The 22,132-nt window shown below is 50.6% G+C and overlaps 1 protein-coding gene across 1 annotated transcript in view; it reads right to left on the bottom strand.

Moving 5' to 3' along the window:
* Positions 1–288: 288 nt before the first annotated feature.
* NXN (nucleoredoxin) overlaps positions 289–22,132 on the bottom strand; it is a 99,463-nt gene continuing 77,619 nt past the window's right edge. The window contains exons 6-8 of the mRNA XM_084650984.1: positions 15,494–15,673; positions 11,499–11,623; positions 289–1,458 (exon numbers count right to left, since the gene is read on the bottom strand). Coding sequence (XP_084507110.1) covers positions 1,276–1,458; positions 11,499–11,623; positions 15,494–15,673 — 488 coding nt within the window. The 3' untranslated portion in view covers positions 289–1,275. The remainder of the gene's footprint in view (positions 1,459–11,498; positions 11,624–15,493; positions 15,674–22,132) is intronic.

Raw genomic sequence — 22,132 nt, 5'->3', positions numbered from 1 at the left:
AACTCTTTGCATGAGACACAGCACCAAAATCTACTGCGGTTGGCTGGTTCCAGCCACAGACAGTTACAGCAGCCCCTTGGGCACAGAAAGGCCACAATGAGGACCCCAAACCAAAAACCTTTACTCATGTGTGTCGGTGGATCTGCATACTGGAGTAACGCCTCCAGGTCTCCACTAGACACACTTCTTCCTCAGCCCCCCCGCCCCCATGGCCAAACCCTCACCCCAGCCATTACGATGGCTTTGTTGTGAGCGGGGCCCAGGGAATCTGCACCTCCAGGAACCAGGTGACTGTAACCATTTTATTACAAAGTTCCAATCACCATGTACAGTTTTTACAACCTCAATTTTCTGGGGGCTCAGCTGAGCTGCTTGGGGTTGTGTTTAGAACAGCACCATCAAGGCTGGGCTTGGGAAACAGCTACAAAGAACATCTTAAACAACGAATGTAGGGGGAGGACATTTCTTACCAGGGAGAGGAAAGAAACAGAGGGAAGAAAAAGGCAAGAGAGAATGAGAAAATGTCAGTGAGAACAGCAGAGGAGGATCAGGGCAGCCCTGCATTGTTTCTCCTTTTGGGTCAGGAGTGTATGGGGGTACATGGGATTTCCCCCAAATGCATATGACTGACACTTAACTAAGGCTGCTGTGTGTTTGGTGGGGAGGTGGCGGGCGGGTAAATACAACCTAGAAACTGGAGTTCTTGAACTAGGAGAGAGACCTTTGCTGCATCATGACCAATCTGCATTGAGCTTTTCAGCAGTTACACTTCTCCTTGGCACTGTGGGCTCACTGATACTGACGAGGGAAAGGAGGTTGGGTGGCAAAGTAGAGAATTCTCTTATTGCTTCATTGGCATTGTCTGTCTAGGAAGGGGTGGGGAGAGGAGAGAAGGGTGAAGATGAGAAGGGAGAAGAGGAGGAATATAAGAGCCCCGAGAACCCCAGTCCACTGCCTGATGCTTAAGTTGGCAAGAACATCATGCAAAACGTTTGCCTACTAGCTAGTGCTGTGTATAAAATAACGATATGGTAACGGTTCTGGCCTGGTTATTAGAGAATATATCACCATGAAGCACAAGCAAAGTCTCCAAATGCCAGCAACTCCCTGCTGAAAGTGCATCTCCAGGAGTCTGCTTCGGAGGAGGATTCATTGCGTAAAACAAGGCACCACAGGAAGGCTGGGTACTGGGTCGTGCGAGAGAACACGCTGAGCACTCAGCTAGCGGAGGAAGAGACCTAGTTTTAAATAATGTCTGTCGGTGCTGAAAGCCCCTCAGATGGGTTCAGGTTTTAGCTTGTCCGCTAGAAAGTCGCTCACAAAGGCTTCCACGATCTCAGGAGTGATTTCCTCGACATCCATCACATACTTGGCTCTGGCTGACATGTCCAGGATGGTGAGCAGGGGCGCCGCTTCGGGCAGGTTGGTGTAATCCCGCAGAGAGTCAGTCATGTCGTCCTGAAAGCCAGCAAGAAAGAGCCCATAAACAAAGAGAATGAAGCCCAAGGAATGGAGAATTGGCTGGTGTAACCCAGCATCCAGGCTGCACATTTCATGAAGAACTCTGGCCCTGCACAATATGCTTGGCTCAGTGACCAAGCCAAAGGGAACAGCACCCCCCACCCAATCAAAGCCTGGAGCCAACCAGATCCAGAGCAGATGTCCTGACCACAGCAGATCCAGAGAAATGTCCTGACCCGGCCAGAGAGCATGACCCAGATGACATCATCACTTCCACCAGCTCCAGCTGAAACCCAACCACCACCTGGGGAGGACCAAGATCAGACTTTAACAGCAACATCAGCTCCAGCCCAGCTCAATAAATTTCTCCCCCCGCCCCCACCCCGACCCCGACAGTCATTATCATCTTTGTTACCATCTGAGGGACAGTTCAACAGGGGGTCGCCTTCTAAAAGCGCTCTCCAGCTAAAGGGAAAGGAACAAGGGATGTGGTTCAAATGAAAGCCTTTCCCAACACTTTACACTGCAGATGCTTTACCTGTTTTGCCTTCTTTGCTCTATCTTCAATACAAGGTTAACAGGATTGTTAATGGTGTGTTTGCCATGGTGCCGAGCTGGCGCAGGTCTCTGTATCTCAACCCCAACCCTTGCTGAACACTGCTGAATGCTGGACAGTGACTGGGTTATGCAAACACCTTTAGTCCGTACGTTCCATCTAACCTAACACAACACCCCTTACCACTTAGCTAGGATTGAAACTCTCCAGCAGGCTTCCCTATAAACACAGGAAAAGCCACGCAGCAGACCAGCGCATCCCCCCAAGACTGGCAGGCTTGCTTCACCCTCCACGCTCCCGGGATCATGGAGTGTAACTGACGAGCAGGGAGCAGCACCCTATCCTGGCTGCTGCTTGCTGCCTGCCATTAGCTGCACTGCCACGAGTTCCCGCTGGGCCAGGGAGGGCTGTTCCCACGCGGCAGGCTGGCCACTGCCTTCTGACGACAGCACTGCCAGGTGTTCATCTTCACCTGTCTGGTTCAACAGCCCACTCTGCCCTTCAACTCCTGCAAAGCACTCAGGGCGATCACGCAGCCGAGCGTATCGTCCCAGAGGGAGGCAAGTTACCAGTACTGAAGGGAGCTCAGAGAAGAGCAGGAATAACAATCATGGAGGAGGGAAGATGAAAAGACCCAACTATGTGATGCCTGAGGGGTGGAGGGAATATAACCACCTACATGTGTTTGGCGTGTCTAAGCCCCAAGGTGGGAGAGACGCTGATTGTCTAGGGCAATCCTAGGGGATAGCTAGGAGCAGAGGTGGGAAAGAAGGAAAAGTCAGCTTTCAAAAGCCAGAACAGTACAGCTGAGGAATAGGCCCTTCGAAGAAAGTGGTGGAAGCCTCACTGCCTGAGCGATTTAAAACTGGACAAGTCCTGGAGAAGATCTTGCAGGAAACAGATCAGTGGTGGTGGGGAAATGGATGAACGTGACAACCTGACAAGTCTTTTCTACCCCGAGCCTTGGATCCTCTGATCTATTTTCCTGAGACACAGTGAAAGCCAGAACAAAGAGAACAGCTCTCTCTGCAGGCAAGTTCCCTTCAAACACACCTCTCTGGAAAGGCCTTTTGCTAAATGCGCTCTGTTGAAATTCTTAGCAGCAAGCCCTTGATTCGGACAAACAGCCAGGTGTCTCCCCCCAGTTGCCTGCACTTGATCAGTGTGCTTGAAGATAAAGGTGAAGAGCTTCTCCTACTGTGGCCTGGTTTCTCAAGTCAAAAGTGCAGAACACAGAAAAAGCGTCTCTCCTCCAGAGCAGTCCTTATCTGAGCCAAGGAAACCCAAATCCCTAGAGAGCAAGCAGAAGGAGCCCCGCTATCCCAGCATTGTGCCTCTCCTCCCATCAGGTCAGTCTGGACACTCCCCTGCATCCCCTCCTCACGCAAATACCTCCCTGCTGTCCTCCATCCACCTGGAACCCCTTCTAAGAGACCACTGGGCAAGCATCAGCCTGGCCTCATTCAGATCCCTTCCACCATGCAACCTATTAGTAGGGAACTTACTGAACTACTGACTCAGGAGCCCTGGTTGCTAAGTGGACATGACTAGGTATCATATGGGCTTATTTACCTCACATCATCCAACCCCACCCTGTCCTCTCTCTGTGTTCCCCTCTTCTCTGAGGTGATGCTCGCCAATATTAAGGCTCACTCTGGGGCTCTGTAGCCCTGTTCACTACTGTGTGAGCCAGAGGGCTGGGAAACCCACTCACAGGGCCCCATGCCTGTAGTGACATAGTGTGCTGCTGCGTGAACACACGCACGGCAACGTGCACCAGCAAAATGGGTTTTCGCCCACCCTTATCCTGGGACAATTTCTGTGTGTAGATGAGCCCTACGCTGCAACTGACTGCTCCGCCATCATCTGGAATACAGAGGTGCAGCCCAGAGAGACTACAAATCCCATCATGCAGTGCTCAATTAGGTGCTGTGCTGACTGCTCAGAAGAAGATGGAGCAGCTCCTCTATTTAATGACAGTGGCCAGCGTTTACCCCTGGGCTGCGCTATGGCAGTTAGCCAAGAGGTGCAAAGCATGAGATGAGCTCATTTCTATGCCCGAACTGTAGCCCCCCAAGTCCTGGACTGAGCCACCTTGGTTCCAGCATTCCTAGTGACTATCAAAGGGAGACTCACTCCGGCAGTGATTTCACGCAGTGCACGGGTGGCCTGATGGAATGAGGATGGCTGAGCCAGAACGTAGGCTTTGCAGCACCCTTAACGGAGACAGCTGTACTGTGTGGGGGTGGGAATGACCTCCCTGGGGCTAACTGTCCCTGAGTACAAAGCCCAAAGAAAGAAAAGCGGTAGATGCAGGGTAGGGTTGGGGGCTGCAGGACAGTTTCATCTGAGCCTCAGCCACTACCAGCTCTGAGTAGCAGCTGGGCTTTGTTTGCTCTCCTCTGCCCAGAGCTGTCTGTCACAAGACAGGAGAGAATGAAGAAAGCTCCAAGAGCAAGTCAGTGCCACCCAGGCTACCGAGATGAAAACAAGGAGCGAGAGGTAAAGGCCCCCTTCCCCGAGGACTCCAGAATGCTCCCACCCAGCATGTCCTGAGAGAATGGCCTGCCTGCCCCAGGCTACAGCTCAGAAATCCAATCTCAGCACAAAGCCATTGTTTCTTTAGCTGCTTCAAATGTGCCCTGTCAGCTACACACCAGCCTCTCGGTGACCCATGAGGGCTGGAGGGATTTGCTCTTCAATTCTCAATGCTCTGCTTAACACGCCCACCCTGGCCTTGCCAGGGCATGAATATACACTCCCTTCCACCCACCCCTCCCAGCCACCACCATGCACACGCATGAGAGAACAAGAGAGATGTTAGAACAGTCGTGCACGTACTCGCACGACCTACTTCAGCCTCAGCCAGCTAACGCTGTTCCCTCCCTCCCTTCTGCGCACAGCGCCTCCACTGCCCACTCTGACCTGCAACTGACTGCAAGGCTGGGACTTGGGTGGGCCAATCTCCATGGAGGGCCAGGGCAACATGCATCTCAAGTGGGAGGGATGGAGTGGGCACCAGGTGGAATAGCCCAAGTCCATCTAGCAAACTGGTACAGAGTTCGTCACCTTGATCAATCGGTCCATCACCCCTCACAGAGAGAGTGCAGATCACAACACGTCATTCGTGTTGTTCTAGCCAGTCCTTCAGCCACCTGCTGGCCAGGCTGTCAGTGGCACCAGACACCTGATTGGCACCAGACACCTGATTGGCACCGCAGCCCAGAATCCCTGAACGATCCGCCAGCCTCAGCCTCCCACTCAACACACAGTGAACCTGTGGAACTCCTTGCCAGAGGATGTTGTGAAGGCCAAGACTATAATAGGGTTCAGAAAAGAACTAGATAAGTTCATGGAGGATAGGTCCATCAATGGCTATTAGCCAGGATGGGCAGGGATGGTATCCCTAGCCTCTGTTTGCCACAAGCTAGGAATGGGCGACAAGGAATGGATCACTTGATTACCTGTTCTGTTCATTCCCTCTGGAGCACCTGGCATTGGCCATTGTCGGAAGACAGGATACTGGGCTAGATGGGCCTTTGGTCTGACCCAGTATGGCCGTTCTTATGGGATTAAAGTCGCGCACCACTGCACCAGACTAATGTTAGTACAAACTGCAATTTTCCTAATGGCCTTGCTCTTTGCGTAACCTAGTGGTTACAGCACAGGACGAGAAGCTTCCAGGAGGAGATTCCAGGTTCTATTCACCATTCTGCCACTGAGTCACTATGTGGCCTTGGACAAGTCACCTCACCTCTCTGTGCCTCAGTTTCCTCCTCTGTAAAACAGGTTAGTACTACAATGAGCTGGCCAATGTGTGTACATAACTGCCCTCTGCTGGATGGTATCAGAACAGCTCAACGTGTGAAAAAGGTTCTGTACTGAGAGCTGCTTATGGAGAGTCTCCTTTAACTCAAATGGTAAGGGCCTGTGCTTTTGGAGCAGGGGAATTTGAGTTCTTTCCCAGCTCTGGGTATGAAGATCTAAGTAGCTGTGGTATACTGCGTAGTACCAACCATCAGATTGGTTTCAGTACCAATATCGCTGTGGTTTCTGAAATGCTTTGTGATCATCAGACACAAGGTGCCAGAGAAGAGTAAAACACGAATGCAAGGGTGTGAAATGACAAAGGCACAGAGCCAAGCAACAGACGTGACATCTGTGCTCGCAAAAGGCCGACACAAGCACACAACAAATTAAAGAACAACAATTCAACAACAACGTATTTTGGAGAGAATCCTGGAACAATAGAGCCTCCTCCAAGATATCCCCAGACACACGCGGCGGCTGTAATGAATCCAACCCGAGGGCTGGTTGGTGTGGGGGTGTGCAGCAGGGGTTGCATTCATTTTGGTCAATGCGTGCAGGGAAATCAGAGCTCTGGGGAAAGGGTAAAAACCAATTTGTCACTGCCAGAGCTGCAGAATTACAAAGCCAGGGCTGGGATGATTCATTTCTCGCTCCTGGCTCCAAGCACCATAGTAGGATGCTTTTTTCTGTGCTCCAGTTAACGCGGCCAAACCTAGAATGTGCAGCATCTGAAATTGGGCCTTTTTCCAGAGTCGTTTTTTCAACAGCGGTAATAAACATTTCTTTAGTCAGCTGGGTTGCACTTAGCTGCGGCCAGCCGCGCAAGGTAATTTATAATGCTGGCTCCCCTGGTAAGCTGGGGGTTTCGAGAGCAGCCAGTTTGATGGTGGATGTGGCAGGGGAGGGATGACTCTGATCAGTCTCTGCAGCTTTGTTTCTGCGTAACTGCTGAGGGCCTTCTCACCGCATTTTCTCAGACGTTTCTAACCTGCGCTTCTTCTGACCTGGAACCGGCTGATGGGCCTGAAGATGAAGACGGCTCCCGAGTCATAAGAGCCAGCCCGGATGCAAGGCATCAGGAGGTCCCACCCTTTACTTGACTGTCGCAAAACCACCGCAACCCTTTAATAAATGCAAATGGGCCTTGGAGAGAAGTGGGTGGCGCCTGCACAGGCCACATTGTGAGCGGCAGAGCTGCCCCCGGAAATGCAGGGATGGCCACGGAGCCGGCAGTCGGAGCTATTGAGAAGGTGATGAATGGGACATTCAGGATGCCCCCCCACTCTTAGAGGCTGGGAAGCTGGCAGCAGCATGAATAAGCATCAGTGTTTCAGCTACTGCCAGTGAGCAAGAGGGCCAGGGGAGAAAACGCTCCAGAGGCTACGGGGGAGGGGTGCGAGCGCAGCACCGTTCGAATAGATGCCTTTCCAACAAGGAGGTTATTCAGAGACCCGGGCTGAGGGGGCAATGTTAGTGGGGCAGATGGCCCTGGGTGGGGACGGGTACAGCGTGTGAGAGAGATGGACGTGTGTGTCACAGAGAGCAGCGCACGCCCCTGGAGTGGGGGAGGGAGCCACAGGGGTGGGATAGCGGGCTCCCCTCTTGGCGCAATGCAGCTCAGGAGGGAACTGGCTGGCTCCAGGCCCCACGCAGCTCTGAGGGGAGCACTAAGGGCTGGGCATGCACACGGGAACCGGGCACACACACGTACGTTACACAGCCATGGGAGGCTTTGCACCTGCCCAGCCCTATGCTGCGCGATTTTCCCTGGGACAGCCGCCTGCTTTGAGAGCCTGGAAGGGAAACACAGACCTTTCCTCCTGGACCCTGCCAGGGGAGTTAAAGGGCACTATGGATTTTCCAATCCTTGTTTAAAGCATGTTTGTAATTTTCAAGCTTACAGTGACAGCATGACCTGCACAGGCTAGTAAAGGGCTGATAAGAATCTCTCTTCACACTGACTCCTTCCACTGGGCTTCTAGGGTCTCTACAAACACCAGCCACCCAGTGCAGCTAGGGAAACACTGTCTCCACTGGACACAGGAGGAAACAGACATGGAGTGTGAAAGGTCACACAGCAAGGCAACGGCAGAGCCAGGAGCAAAACCTGTGGCTCAAATGCTGCTCTCAGCCACCCTCGTGCCAGCCAGTGAAATTGCTGGGGTTGTGCTGGAGCAACTGACCCAAACTGAGGCCTAGGCATTCCCAGCACTCAGCCCTATGCTTGCTGCTGTTTCACTGACCACAATCACCTACGCTTGCAGAGAAGCTCCCAAAGGCAGGATTTATCCCACTCCTCTTGTTCACCCACTGAATGCCAGATCACTTCCACCTGGCCTGCAACGTGCTCTGCACGTCACATCACTCTGAATCTAGCTCAGTGATCCCCACAGGAGCTGCATCCTCTCACACCCAGACTGGAGTCAACCCCTGGTGCCTGTGTCAGAAGCAAAAGCCCCTTTCCTACAGTGGCCCCAGGAAGTGGTGGACTGGAGGCAGAAGATTTCGAAGAGTTTGGGAAGAATCTTCTCACTCAGAAACTATTCGTTCCTCCGCCCCTGGCACTCTTGGAGTTTCCTTTCTCCTCTGCACAGACAGAGCACTCCAGGGCACTCCATGAAACCAAGCCCGTATCTGCAGTACAGACTGTTCTAAAAAGGCTAGCCTGGCTCAGAGGGGAGCTGATTGGGGCCAGTCAGTGCTGGCCCTGCAGCAATTGCTTTGGTCAGCTGCCAGCTCACCAGGGAATAAGATTTAACTATTGATTCCAACCTCCCCTCGGTGCTGCTGGGGTGCAGCAATAAAATAGGGCCCTAAAAGAGCACCTCTGCACGCTGCACTATGCCAGGGGATTGTTGAATGGGGTCAGACATACCTGGCAGCCAGCAAGGACTGAAAGAAAATGCTGGTTTGCATTTGTTCATCTCTTTGCCTGCCCTGCCAAGTTTCCTGTCTGTGCAATAAATACAGAGGGACTTAGTATTAGAAACAGCAACCAGCAAACCTCCAAGAGTTCGGAACCTCCAAGAGTTCCATCCAGCAGCCAAAAATGCAGCTGCATGTCCCGTGCGCAGACTCTCCTAGGAGTTGTGGGGCGTCCTGCCTTTGCTGCTGTATTTCGGCACTTCCACTTCTAGACGTGCCCACAAAGGTGCAAGGAAGTGAAATACAAGTGGGATCAGGGAAAGGAGCCTGGTTCTCCCCCGCCTTCCCGGGCTCCTGTCAGTCTCTGGGGAAGGTTCAGGTCAGTTCTTTTTAGATCTACACCAGCTGACCAGTTTCTAACATTCAAGAGGTGACCCGGAGACTTCCAATGCATTCTCCTTCAGTGCCAGCCCTGATAGAGGACTACGCAGAGCCCAGGAGTCACCCAGCTCAGAGCCCGACAGAAAGCTGGAGACACACTAATCTCCTGGAGTCCCCAGTTGCCTACGTTCATTTTCAGGACCATGAGAGAACATCCGAGGCAGCCTGCTCAGTCCATGGAGCAGGGCCAGGAAGAGGGAGGGTCTTTGCTTTGCATTCCCCTGCAGAAACCTCTCTGGCCAGCTGAGGAAGGAATCACATTTGACCAACTCAGCCAGAGGACTGATGGTCACCTGCCATGCAGAGCTGTGGAGAGGGTGTAAAGGGAAACCTAGTGTAGCCCTGGAGTCGCCAAGATGTGATCTACAGACCTCTTGCACCCAGCACCGGGGGAAGCACAATGCACTGACAACACAACACTGAGCAGAAACCAAGAGAATACACCCTCCCCGCTGCCAGCGAGGCTGTTGCAGCATGTGATGGAGCACATAGCAGGCTGCCAGTACACATGGTACTCAGCCAGCCAGAGGTACCATCTGCAAAGCCTCTGAACAGCAGGGGCACCTCTGGACACAACACCCGCCTGTCCTTGCGGCTCCAGGCGCGCTGCAGAGCCAGGGAGGCAGCGCTTCCCTCCAGGACACCAGGAGCACGCTCACTGCCCCTTCTCTAGACAGACAGAAGCTGGACCGCAGAGACACATCCATCACGGGGCTGTCGGCTCCACTTGGGAGCTCTCGATAAATCTTGCGCAGGAATGCCTCCAATTAGAAGCCACTAGAGCACACTTCGTTACAGGGCCACGTTCAACAGAAATGGGCCAGTTTGGCTCCATGCTCCAAAGGGATGTGCTGAGCAATGCATTTCACACACACCCCCGGCCTGCCCTATGCCTGATTAGCCCGCCATGTAAGTTTTCTGAGTGGCTGCGGGGGGTACAAACAGACAGCACAATTAAAAAGTGCCTCTCAGCTTCCTCTCCCAGTTAAAGCACCATCTCCCTGGGCATCTCCTCTCAGGGCACTGAGTCCCCAGAGCAGCGCAGTCTGGGTGGGGGGATGCAGGGCTATGGACAACGTGACATCACTCTCAGATTCAAACACTCCCTCCCCATCAGGGGAAGCCTGTAAATGTTACGTCTTTAGTCCAGTCATTGAGATGCGGGCTCTGAATTCCCTCAGTACCAGCGGTGTGGTCTCTACTCCTCGCAGTGGGTGGCAACCTCTACTCCCCCTGCTCCCTTCCACACCCCACAGACAGAGGGAGAGTGCACGCTGATTGCATCCAGTCCTCATCCAGCAAGGGCAAAGGCAGTAGTGACCCGTATAAATGAGAAATGGAGAGCTCCTGTCAGCTCCCAGCTAGCCACGCTGCTGAAAAGCACAGTAAGACTGTTCCCCACTGCCTATTTGCTAGAGCTCTGTCCTGTCTATCGATGTCTCCAGGGAAGGGTCTCTTTCTCTCTGCTTGGGAGATTACTGCACAGTCTCATGCGGCTTGAAAGTCAAGAATGGACAAGTCACACCAGAGTCTTGCATTGAGTGTCTCCAATCAGTTAAACACCACCAGAGAATCTAGAAAACCCTTGATTCTGTCCTCAAAATTCTGCCCTAGCCCCCGGGCTGTCATCGGAATACAAGTAACCTGTTCATGCAGTCAGCCCCAAGCCATGTTATGTTACCACAGGCCTCATTTGATAGTCAAGAAGAAAACTGGCACAAGAGGAGTTTCAAAGCCAACAACCCCTGCTGTTGCGGCGATCCTGCCAACCCCACTTCCCCATTTGTCTTAAGGGCAAAGCATTTAAAGAATGCTAGGAGTGGCACGCTCCCTTTGGCTGCTTGGAAATGTCTGGGGTTTGTTTGAGTTTTATCGAATAGAGGCCTGAAGCTGGGAAGTTTGTGTTCCCAAAACACTATTTTGATTGGTTTATTAAAAACCAGAGTCTAGTGGTTAGAGCCGGGGTGCTGGGAGCCAGGATTCCTGGGTTCTGTACCAGGCTCACTCTGTGATCTTTCACAGGTCACAGCATTTCTGTGCCCCAGTTTACTCATCTGTACAATGGGGACAGGTACTACATTTGTGTATTCATTCATGTCTGTACAGTGCCAGGAGATCCTTGGGGGCAGGTGCTCCAGGGTGGGTGGGAGGTCAGCTCACTCTTCACAAGACGTGCAGGAAGCCCCCAAATTACTTTCCAAAGAGAAGCAGATGCTTGTGTAGCTGATAAAAAGCCTGGTCCTGCAGGCCTGCCCCACACAGAACTCCTGGCCTCCCAGGAATTGCAGGTCTAAGAGCTGAAGAATTGGGCCCTTAATTTAAAAAGCAGAAGAAATAAAGCCAAGGAAGTTCCTCTCCCTCTTACCTCTCCTGCCACAAAGAACAGCAGCGGCGCCTCCTCGTCTTTGGCTTTGTACTTGGCAATGATTTTTTCTGCTATCGGCTGAATCAGTTGTTTAGCTGCCTCCGACTCCCCGTCATCCTCCGAATCTGCAGGGCACAGGCAGCGGGAGAGAGAAAGGCAACACAAGAGGGAGGTTACAATCAAATGGATCCAAAGACACCATGTTACAGGAGGCTTTATTCCACAGAGAAAACAGGAGCCAGAACGCATGGCAGCAACTTCAAAGCCAGCGTGGCCTTGTAGCAATCAGGGAGCAGCTGAAACGTACTTTCATATGAGCCTGGGAAATAAATCCTAACGGCGGAGCAGCTCCTGCTCCTAAAACATTGCAGCATTTGCTCCCCTGAAGCGCAGGGCCAAACACACACCGAGAAGCTGGTCAGCCAGTTGAAGACCAGAGAGCACGCTGATCTGACGCTGCCTGTCCCCCCCTACACCCATCTCTCCACCTTGGGATGACTGCTCAGGCACTTGCAAGTCTCTACAGCAGCAGCCCTATGGAATGAGCTGTGATTTTGGCAGAGGTACAGTGGAAAAGGATGAGAACATCAATCCAACACCAGCCACAAATGAAGTGCTAATGCTTGGTTGGAAGGAAGAGACAACGCGTCCTTGCGCAGCAACTAGACAAAAAGATCTCAATGCGGGGCAGCTTTCAGTATCAAAACATAGGAAAAAACAGCCCCACCATAAACGCCCCCAGACATGCCTCTTGGTAACGGTGCCACCGCCGAGCTCTCAGCGGAGCAGACTGCCCTGCTGCCAGCACAAGACCGACCCTCCAGCTGCTTTGAAACAGGCAGGAGGTGATGCTGAGAGAACTCCCACCCCACGGCAGCAGGGAGCTCTGTCTGCCCTTGAACAGAGACATGGCCCACCAGACACAGCTTCTCTGCTCCCACCCCCCATTCCCTGGCTTGTTTAAACAGCAAACAGCTTCTAGAGCTATTATCTGCAATCTCTCTATGTGAGAGAGAGCAATGGGGGTGGACTGTGATTGATTTTCTACACAAACTCTACTGGCTAAATGCCAACTCAGCTCTCTGTGCTGCGGCTGACCTACTCCATAAACTTGTCAGTTATTCATAACTGATGCTCCATTGAACCAAATGCTGCAGCCTAGAACCCCTCCCCAAAGACCTAGAGATCCCAGCCCTTTCTCCAGAGCCTGAAGCTGCTCGGAGGCTCCCATTATTTAGGGGGTATCACCCTCCTCCAGAGTTGAAGCACTGAGCTATAGGACCATAAAACAAAGTGCAGTCACTGCTATCCAGATGCCCGCAAATGAGGGCGTCTCAGTTTCAAAACACTGGTGAATCTAACTGACTTGGGGACATACAGAAAGAGGGCGTCTAGTGACTGGAGCCAGGCGCTGAGGGAACAATGACTCCAGGGTTCTTTTCCTAACGATGCCACTGACTTGCTCTGTGTCCTCGGTCAAATCTCTTCGCTGTTCTTTGCTCCATTCATCCGTCTGTAAAATGTAGAGTTAATTTCCTGCTTTTCAGGACGGCTGTGACACTTAATGAGTGTTCAGAGTGTCTGGAGAGGCTTGGTTAGAGAGTGTTAGCAGAGTATTCATTAAACAGAGCACAAACTGCTCCTAAAATGCTGGGTATGTGAAAGGACATAGGAAGTCTCGGTAAATGCCACCTCTTCCCTGGAACTGCTGGAGCAACAACTGCATTGTGCGTGGCAACCTCAGCCCAGCCAGCCAGCACACAGCTGCGGCCCAAGTGACGTCCATTCAGGTAGTGTAGATATATTGTGTGGATGTGGCCCACAGAACACAGAAAGCTGCGTATGTGGCCCACAATGGTAAAAAAGTTGAAATCCACTGGTCTAGGCAATACCTGGAGACGAAGAAGATTCAGTTCTATTAGAAAGACAAAGAGGAGTCCGGTGGCACCTTAAAAACTAACAGATTTATTTGGGCATAAGCTTTCATGTGTAAAAAAACACTTCTTCAGTCAAATTAGAAAATTCAGTGGGTTGGATTTAGGATCTCTGTCTGCTCTGAAGCCGGCTAACCAGCTTCGATTTCCACCTGGCACTCTTGCATCCTGTAAGGATAATCAGGGGGTTCAATAGTGATTATGTGCAGTGCCACACAGAGCCGCCTGCCCCACTGTAGGTTTGTGGCATGACATTGCAATAGCACGGTGGGGTTAGTCTGTCCCATGGGGGGTGGGGGAAATCACATCTAGGAGCATCCCCTAACACTTCACGCCGAGCTCCCAATCTCCGTCAGGGAGTCTCCTCCCCACAGATTGTTTGCAGACAGATGTTAGAAAAACTTTACTCAGAGCAAGATAAAAACAACTTTTCCCAGGTGTGTTTCTGTGCACTGACAGCCTCACTCACACAGAGCCCATCAAGCTTTTCCTCCCAGCAAGGGGGCAGGAAAAAGAGCAGGGGGCAGAGGGGTTTTCACTCTGCGTTCATATCCCATGCTGGGTTCCACTGAATAAATAATCAGGGTCAAAAGCAAGGCTGAAAAGGAAAAAAAATGAAGATACAAAACCCATATTATGAATGCTATGGAAAAGTGTGCTGTCCATGACAAAGGGCATGGGAAGAGGCAGGGAACTCCCTCTAATTCCTCCTTGTCCCTGGATACAGCCATCCCACAGCATAACTACAACACTACACTTCAATTAGGGATGAGAGAGAAAATATCATAATGCCACTATACAGATCCATGGCGCACCCACACCTTGAATACTGTGGGCAGTTCTGGTCGCCCCATCTCCAAAAAGATTTAGTGGAACTGGACAAGTTTCAGAAAAGGGCAACAAAGATCATCAAGGGTATGGAGTGGCTTCCGCACAAGGAAGGACTAAAAAGATTATGGCTGTTCAGCTGAGAAAAGGGGGGACATGATAGAGGTCTATAAAAACACGAATGGTATAGTGAAAAAAGTGAATAGAAGTGTTATTTACCCTTTTACACAATACAAAAGCCAGGGGTCACCTGATGAAATTAATAGGCAGCAGGTTTAATACAAACAAGAGGAAATATTTTTTCACACAGTGCACAATTAACTTGTGGAACTCATTGCCATGGGATGTTGTGATGGCCACAAGTATAATTGGGTTCACAAATTACTCAATAAGGCAGGATAGGTCCAACAATGGCTATTAGCCAAAATGGTCAGGGATGCAACCCCATGCTTGGGGCGACCCTAAACCTGAGTGCCAGTAGCTGGAAGGGGAAGACAGAGCGGATCTCTCCAAAAATGTCCTGTTCCTTACATTCGCCCTGGAGCTCTGGTACCGGCTGCTGTTAGAGATGGGATACTGAGCTAGATGGACCATTGGTCTGACCCAGTGTGGCCATTCTTATTTCTACCCCAGAGGAGGAGAGAATTGGTCGCTTTTGCTATGATCAGTGACTCCACCCCACCCTGATTGTTCCAGTGGGTTTGTGGTCTGAATGCTTTGAGCGGAGGTAGATCAAACCAAAATGCATCGGTCATTACCCATGGGAGTTGTTTTGGGATACTGTGACCCAAGAGCACCCTCTACATGCTTCGTCATGCAGGTAATAAAGTTAAGATACAAATAATACCCTGGGGGCTGGAGTTTGTTTGTACAAAATACATCACAGCACACACACAAACATGAAAAGGAGTACTTGTGGCACCTCAGAGACTGACAAATTTATTTGAGCATAAGCTTTTGTGAGCTATAGCTCACTTCATCAGATGCATACTGTGGAAAAGTATGGGTGTGTGTGTGTGTGTGATATAATTATATATCTAATACCAATGGGAGGTGTGTGTTATAATTATATATCTAGTACCTCGCTAGCTCCATTGCCAAGGAGAACATCAATGGGTTGGTGAACAGCATCCCAGTGATATCTCCTCCAAAGAGACACCCTCCGCAACTGATGAAACCCAAATAATAAGTGAAGGAATTAAAAAAAAGAAAGAAATCAACAGTGCTCCATACCTACGAAAAGAACGAGGCATGGGCCCTCATTCAGCTGGACGGCGTTGGAGTCGGTCAGCTCCAGCACAGGCTTGGGATGCCAGGGGAACTCTCGGCATTCAGTGTCATTCAGCACTTCCACCCGCCCCTGCCGAGTGATCACATCTCCCTTGGCGTCCAGGACGATGAGCGTGGGGATACCTGCAGCAGAGGAAGAACAAAGGGATGGCTCAGGCACAGCAATAACCAAATGGGGAGGAGGGAAGGGGGCTGGGGAGCTATGAGACAAGAGTTTGTATTAATGTCTGTCTTTCTGGTGGTTAAACAAACAATATCTCATGTTTCTACAGCACCTTTTGCTCTCAAAGTGAGGGAGTGCAGGCTAGAGCCTGGGGGTCAGGACTCCTGGGTTCTATTTCTGACCTTGCGAGGGGAGTGTAGTCTAGCGCTCAAAGCAGGAAAGCTAGGAGGCAGGGTTCTGTCCTCAGCTCTGCCACTGATTCACCGCATGAATTTGGGCACATGTCATTACAGCTTTGGTGGATCTGGTCACTGCTCAGCAAGACAGATAAAAATCCCACACAGGGATCTTTCCTGCCAGGCTTCTTTACACTTTGTAAAGTGCTTTCAGATCCTTGGGTGAACGGTGCTACATACGTTATGTACAGGAACCGTTGAGCTGCCACTCAAATACAACCACCTCTGGGGTGGATTATGGCAGCTAAGGGCCTGATCCACAGCCCAAAGAAATCCACAGGAGTCTTTCCATTGACTTCAATGGGTTATGATCATGCTGTCAAGTATCAGGGGGTATCCGTGTTAGTCTGTATCCACAAAAACAACAAGGAGTCCGGTGGCACCTTAAAAACTAACAGATTTATTTGAGCATAAGCTTTCGTGGGTAAAACCCCTACTTCTTCAGATGCAGGGAGTGAAAATTACAGATGCAGACACGAATATACTGACACATGAAGAGAAGGGAGTTACCTCACAACAGGATCATGCTGTGCACAGCAGCCCTACACAGTATCTATGGAGGAAGGTGGGTGCAATTGTTTCCATTATAAAGCCTTACAATTCAGTGGCCATTAACGGCTATCAAACTAGGCTCTGGGATAAGTGGCATTGCAAGGCCTCAGAAAGTCACAGTCCTTAAGATGGTTGAAGATAATCTGTTCAGTTGTGGTAACAGACTACGGCTGCGTTCCAAACTAACACACACGCGACTGGGTTTAGATGCTCTTGCATTCTTGCAATTTCAGCCTTTGCCCCAGTAATGTACGCTGCTGACGTTTACAATGTGACAAAAGGCCTGATGTCTGAGAAGCAGCTGCATAGCAGGAAATATATGAGCTTAATAAGGATTTTTACTATGGATCCCCACTGAGCAGGGAGAGAACGCACTTCCTGCCCCCTGCAGTGAAGCAGAGCAGTCCTGCAAGGACTTCAGCTCATAAAGCCTGAGCGCACTGTTTGTACTTATTAATGCCATGTCAGACGCTTTCTTAGCTTGGGCCCTCTATCACTGGCCTTGCCTCTGGGGAGCTGGAACGCAGCAGAGGGAACAGCGATGTGCACGCTAAAGCTTCGCTAACAAGGACACGCAGTAGCAGAGGAGACCCACCAGCAGAGGCCAGAATTAAAGAGAACCAGGGACAAAAGCACCGTGCCAAACATGGCAGCAGCACAGGTGGGGCACGAAGGTACATGACAAGGCTTTTAAAGGGGAAACTATTTATTTAGAGCCATCCCCTGACTCTTCTTCCTAACTCTTTTTTCCTCCACATCAGGCCATTGTCTCCCCGCTGCCACTCTTCCAGCTCCAGTGGGGCAGAGTGAACAGGCAAAGGGCAACAGTCAGTCTGAGGCCACCACCTGCTTCCCAGCTGTTACAGAGCAAGGCTTCCTTCATGTAGGGCCAGCATAACGCTCTCCCACAATTCCCCACCCCAACATGGCACATCTAGGTAGCTCCTGGAATCGAAGGGGCAGTTCACAGGTGCGAGAAGCCAGAGCTTTTCACTATTTCATGGATTACAAATACATTTCACAGGCAATCATTTCACATTTTATTATTCCACAGCTGACCACGAGGCCATTCGAAATACTCTCCTGATGGGCTTGCACATTAAATTCCAGCTGCGCATGGTTCCCTCCAACAGTTGCTTGTTGTGCAGACTTAAACCCTGCATAGCAGCATTCGTGGTTATTTGCCCCACATAGCACCAAAGGCCCCACACTGCCCACACAGAAGGAAAAGATAGCCTCTGCCCCAAAGAGCTCACAGTCTAGGAGAGGAATGGTGGATTCAACAAGCAGACAAGGGAACACACAGCAACTGAGAGAGGACTGGGTCCTATAAGCAGTGGTTCTAGGCACCAGCTGCCTACCTTTGGTAATCAATAGCTAAAAAGGTTAAAAGAACATCTCCCTCCCCTCCCCCAAATCTTCTTTTCCTGCATTACTGCCACACACTGAAGGAATCTGTTAAAACCAATGTAACTTGCATCACTTATGCTGCTGGCTCTGCTCAGGCCGTGGCACTAGGCTGCTCTGCATAGTCTGCATCGTGTCGGTTTATAGTCACTTTTGCTTTTAGGTCCTCGGAGCAGAGGGAGCTGAAAGTTCATCCTGGAGGCATCACTTGTATGGAGACTGATTTCACTGTTGGGGACTCTGGTTCTGGAGGTAGTGAAAGTGCCTATCACTTGCTAAGGACCAGTCTCACCAGGCGCTGAATGCCCTCAACTCCCACTGAAGCTAATGGCGATGGCAGGTGCTCAGCACTTTGCAGGATTGAGTCCCAGTGCTGCAAGCATGGGGGAGTGAGATGATATCCTTTCCAACATGTGGCCGCAGCCCCTTTCTGAGCCTGATGGGAAAGTGTTTTATTGGGGGAAGGGGCGGAACCACAGGTCTCATGAAGAGGCTGCCGACAGAATGATGGTAAGAATTCACAGAGTGAAGGCTGAGAACTGTCACTGTGTTACAGAAACAGGCTGTGCAACTCTCTGCTTTCCCTGCTCTCAGGCATTGTTTTGGCAGACTGTGATTTACGAGCTGGGTGTGACTGCAGTGAAAGGAAACACAGATTCCCCCTTGGGTGGGAAGAGTTCCTTCTTGGCCACAGCCACAAACACTATCAGGAGAGTGTTATTATCAATCTTGCAGGGGCCCAGCTTCCCTTCCCACGGCTCTGTCCTGAGTAATTTACGCAGCGCTGGGCTCATTTCACAGCCCTTTTTAGTTCCACACCCAAACTGGGTGAAACTTTCACAATGAAACCTGAAACTCACCTCACTGGGTCTCTACGTTCCATGCAGCCTGATCAACCTCACTGAAATGTAAGGAGGCGTAATGCAGTCCTGAAATGCTCCCTGCTGCTTTCCAGCCTTCTCCGATGTAAGGCTGAGACTAGTCTCTTGACACTTGATGACCTTGGCCCAAGATCAAAATTATACTTTCCTCCTCACTCCCCCCCCAGTGTCAGTTTCCAAAGTCTCAAAGACCAAACTCAAGCTGAACAGGTGGTATTTTGCTGAAGCAGTAGTATCCCAAGCTAAGAGAAGTATAGTCATTGGCAGTATGCTTTGCTCTTTGAAAGTCACCTCAGGATGAAAAAGGCATCAGCTTGCAACAGAATAGCATGGCTGCAAAAACAGGAGGGAAGGGAGATCCCCTAACACACTGGTGCTGGCCTGCAGATCTCTGTGGCAGGAAACCTGGGACCCAGTCCTGCTCTTCACTGAAATCAATGGCAAAATGCCTTATTGAACTCCAACAGTGCAGAAGCAGAACTTTGATTGGCTGTTCCTCCTCCTACAGGATTGATATCACGTTACTCCTTTGAGCAATTCTTACCTTGGGAAGTGGGGAGAATACACACACTTCCCTACATCAGGGAAAGTGGGAGGGTCCGATAAATGTATATAGCCACACAACCCAGCCAGATTCATCCTTGATCACAGACATTTCCTGGAAGCCAACAGAGCTGCATCAAGAATGTCCCAACGTTCTGGAACCAATATGGATCCTGCTAATCATGACGGTAGTTTGGGGGATGAGGGAGGGAAGGTTCTGGTGCCAAGGTAAAGGTGTATGATTGTCCACACAACTATATACTTGGGAAAGGCCAGTCTTACAGGGAAAGGCTGGTGGGAAGTCTATTAAAACAAGCACTTGGAAAATAAAGTAAAAAAACCTCCTGACAATTGTTAACAGATTTTTTTTCTCCCAAGGATTAGTGCACTTAAGTTGCTGTGGATGCAGCTTTATAGATATTTTAATTCATCCTGCCTGGCTGAAGCAGATGTGTTAAAGAACAGTCTTCCTGGAGGTTACGAGCACATATTTCATTCCTACAAAAGTCCTATAAAAATAAAGGCAAGTTCTGCTTCTAGTCCCCACGGCAAAGAGCGCTGTGCCCCCTGCTGTGCTGAACTGCTCACTCAAGTCCAACTGGGCTTTGCCCTTCTACAAAGTCTAGGCAAATGTTTTATTCAGTGGGGCATTTTAAAGTGTCTGCATACACCTGGTATATCGACTCCGAGTGTTTATCGGCACAAGGCTATGTTTTGGTATAGGACTGGAATCCCTATCTGCGAGTGATATTTGCAAACAGGCTCATTGTCAGAAATTCAAACAGGTTGGATTTAGACCAGTTTCAGCCCTGGTGGAAGCCGGTGCAACTTCAGGACATTCAATGGACTTCTGTCTTTTTACGAAGGGCTGGATTTAGTTCAGTCTTAATGATCCAGGACAAATGATCAAAAAATGCATCTTAATTGAAAAAACAGAAGGCTGGCTGGCTGGGAGGATTGGCAGTACAATACAGAGCCTTTGACCTCCAAGGGCCAAATTCACCCCAGTGTAAAACAAAGTGAAGTAAAAGGAGTCATACTAGAGATTTGGTGCAAATCGCCAATTCAAATCCAGCCCAGAGTGGTAGTGACTGGAAGTTGTTACTACCTGACTGTTGTTCAGTGATCTGAGTTCCAAGGTCTCACTCCAGCACTTCATAAGATTCACCCTCCCAACTAGCCCCCAAATACTAACAGAGACGCCCCAGAGACTGAAGAGCCCTGGCCATTATGGAGAAGCTTGTTTCACTCAGCACTGCCAGTGTTGCACCTGATCTGTCTGAGAACTTCAGTCTTCAGGTCTGTGAATTCAGCACATTTCAACACCAACAGCTTAAAAAAAAAACCCAAAACCTGATCACGACCACCAATCTTTAACTACAACTATTCATTTCTGCTAGCAGGGAAGCGCCCTGTTAAACATAACAGCCCTGAGTTCCTCAAATGCCTTTAAATAGAAAACAGGCACGTTCCTCAGTTACTTGCTACCTTGACTAAGTTACTGGCTAAACTATATCTCTCAGGGGTATGAAAACTCCACACCCCAGAGAGACATAGTTAAGCCAATCTAACCACACGGTGGAGACAGTGCTAGGTTGACAAAGAATTCTTCTGTCAATCTAGCCACTGCCTCTTGTGGGGGTAGATTAACTACAGCAAAAAACCCTCTCATCACTGTCCTGAGTGTCTACACTGAAGCCTACAGCACTGCAGCTAGGCTGCTGTACCACTTAAAGCATAGACATAGGCCTGGTCAACACTACGAAGTCAGGTTGATGTAAGCTGCCTTGTGTCGACCTAGATGTGCACGTGTCTACACTTAAATTTGTCTCCCACCACTGTAAGCGCCCCATTACGCCGACATAGTAACACCACTTCCCGCAGTGGCATTGAGCCCTGGTAGATGTACTGAGGTCAATGCAGCGGGAGTGTAGACAGTGCATTACTTATGTCAACCTTAACAGTCCTCCAGCAGCTGTCCCACCATGCCCAACACTGACTGCTGTGCACAGAGTTGTGAACTCCATGGCTCAGGGACCACAGAGACCAGAACCATGATCGTCCAGCTTGGCGAGCACATCCAGCAGCTCTCCATTGTTGTATGAAACTGCTCGGCTGACCCTGCTGGCTATACGCCCCGGCTTGGAGCAGAGCGGAGATACTGGATCTCCTGGGCCAGAGGGGAGAAGAGGCTGAGCAAGCACAGCTATGGCCCAGCTGTAGAAATGTGGACATCTCCTAGAACATTGCATGGGGCATGCAGGAGAAGGGTACGACAGGCATCAGCAGCAGTACCGCGTAAAAGCCAAGGAACTGCATCAGGCATATCTGAAGGCCTGGGTAGTGAATAGTCAATCTGGTGCTGAGCTGCAGACCTGCCTTTTACAAAGAGCTTATTCCATATTTGGCGGAGACCCTCCTTCCCCCTGCCCCGCCCTGCAGACCACCATGGATACCTCTGAGGAACCCGATTCACAGGCCTCTTTCTGTTGATGCACTCTGGCAAAATGGTCTGGTGCCAGAACAGGGACACGTGCTGACTGTTGCTCCACTGCAGTTCAAGAACCCCACTGCTGCAAAGCCTTCCGCTCTGTCCTGCACACCCCAGAGAGGCACCGTCCTGCGTAGCAGGAGTTGGTCACCGTCCCTGCACCCTTGTGTGATAACAGCTCCCACCGCAGATTTTCCAACCCCAAAATGATTTCCCACTGACCGGTAGCAATCTGGCATTGCACGTTGTCACAGCGTAATCACCACTTGCTTCTCCTCTGTCAGCGCAGTTCTCATTCTGGTGTCCCTG

This window comes from Lepidochelys olivacea, assembly GCF_965140295.1.
Source record: "Lepidochelys olivacea isolate rLepOli2 genome assembly, chromosome: 17".
NCBI lineage: Eukaryota > Metazoa > Chordata > Testudines > Cheloniidae > Lepidochelys > Lepidochelys olivacea.
The sequence above is the reverse complement of the archived record's forward strand: the minus strand, read 5'-3'. Positions and strand labels throughout refer to the sequence as shown.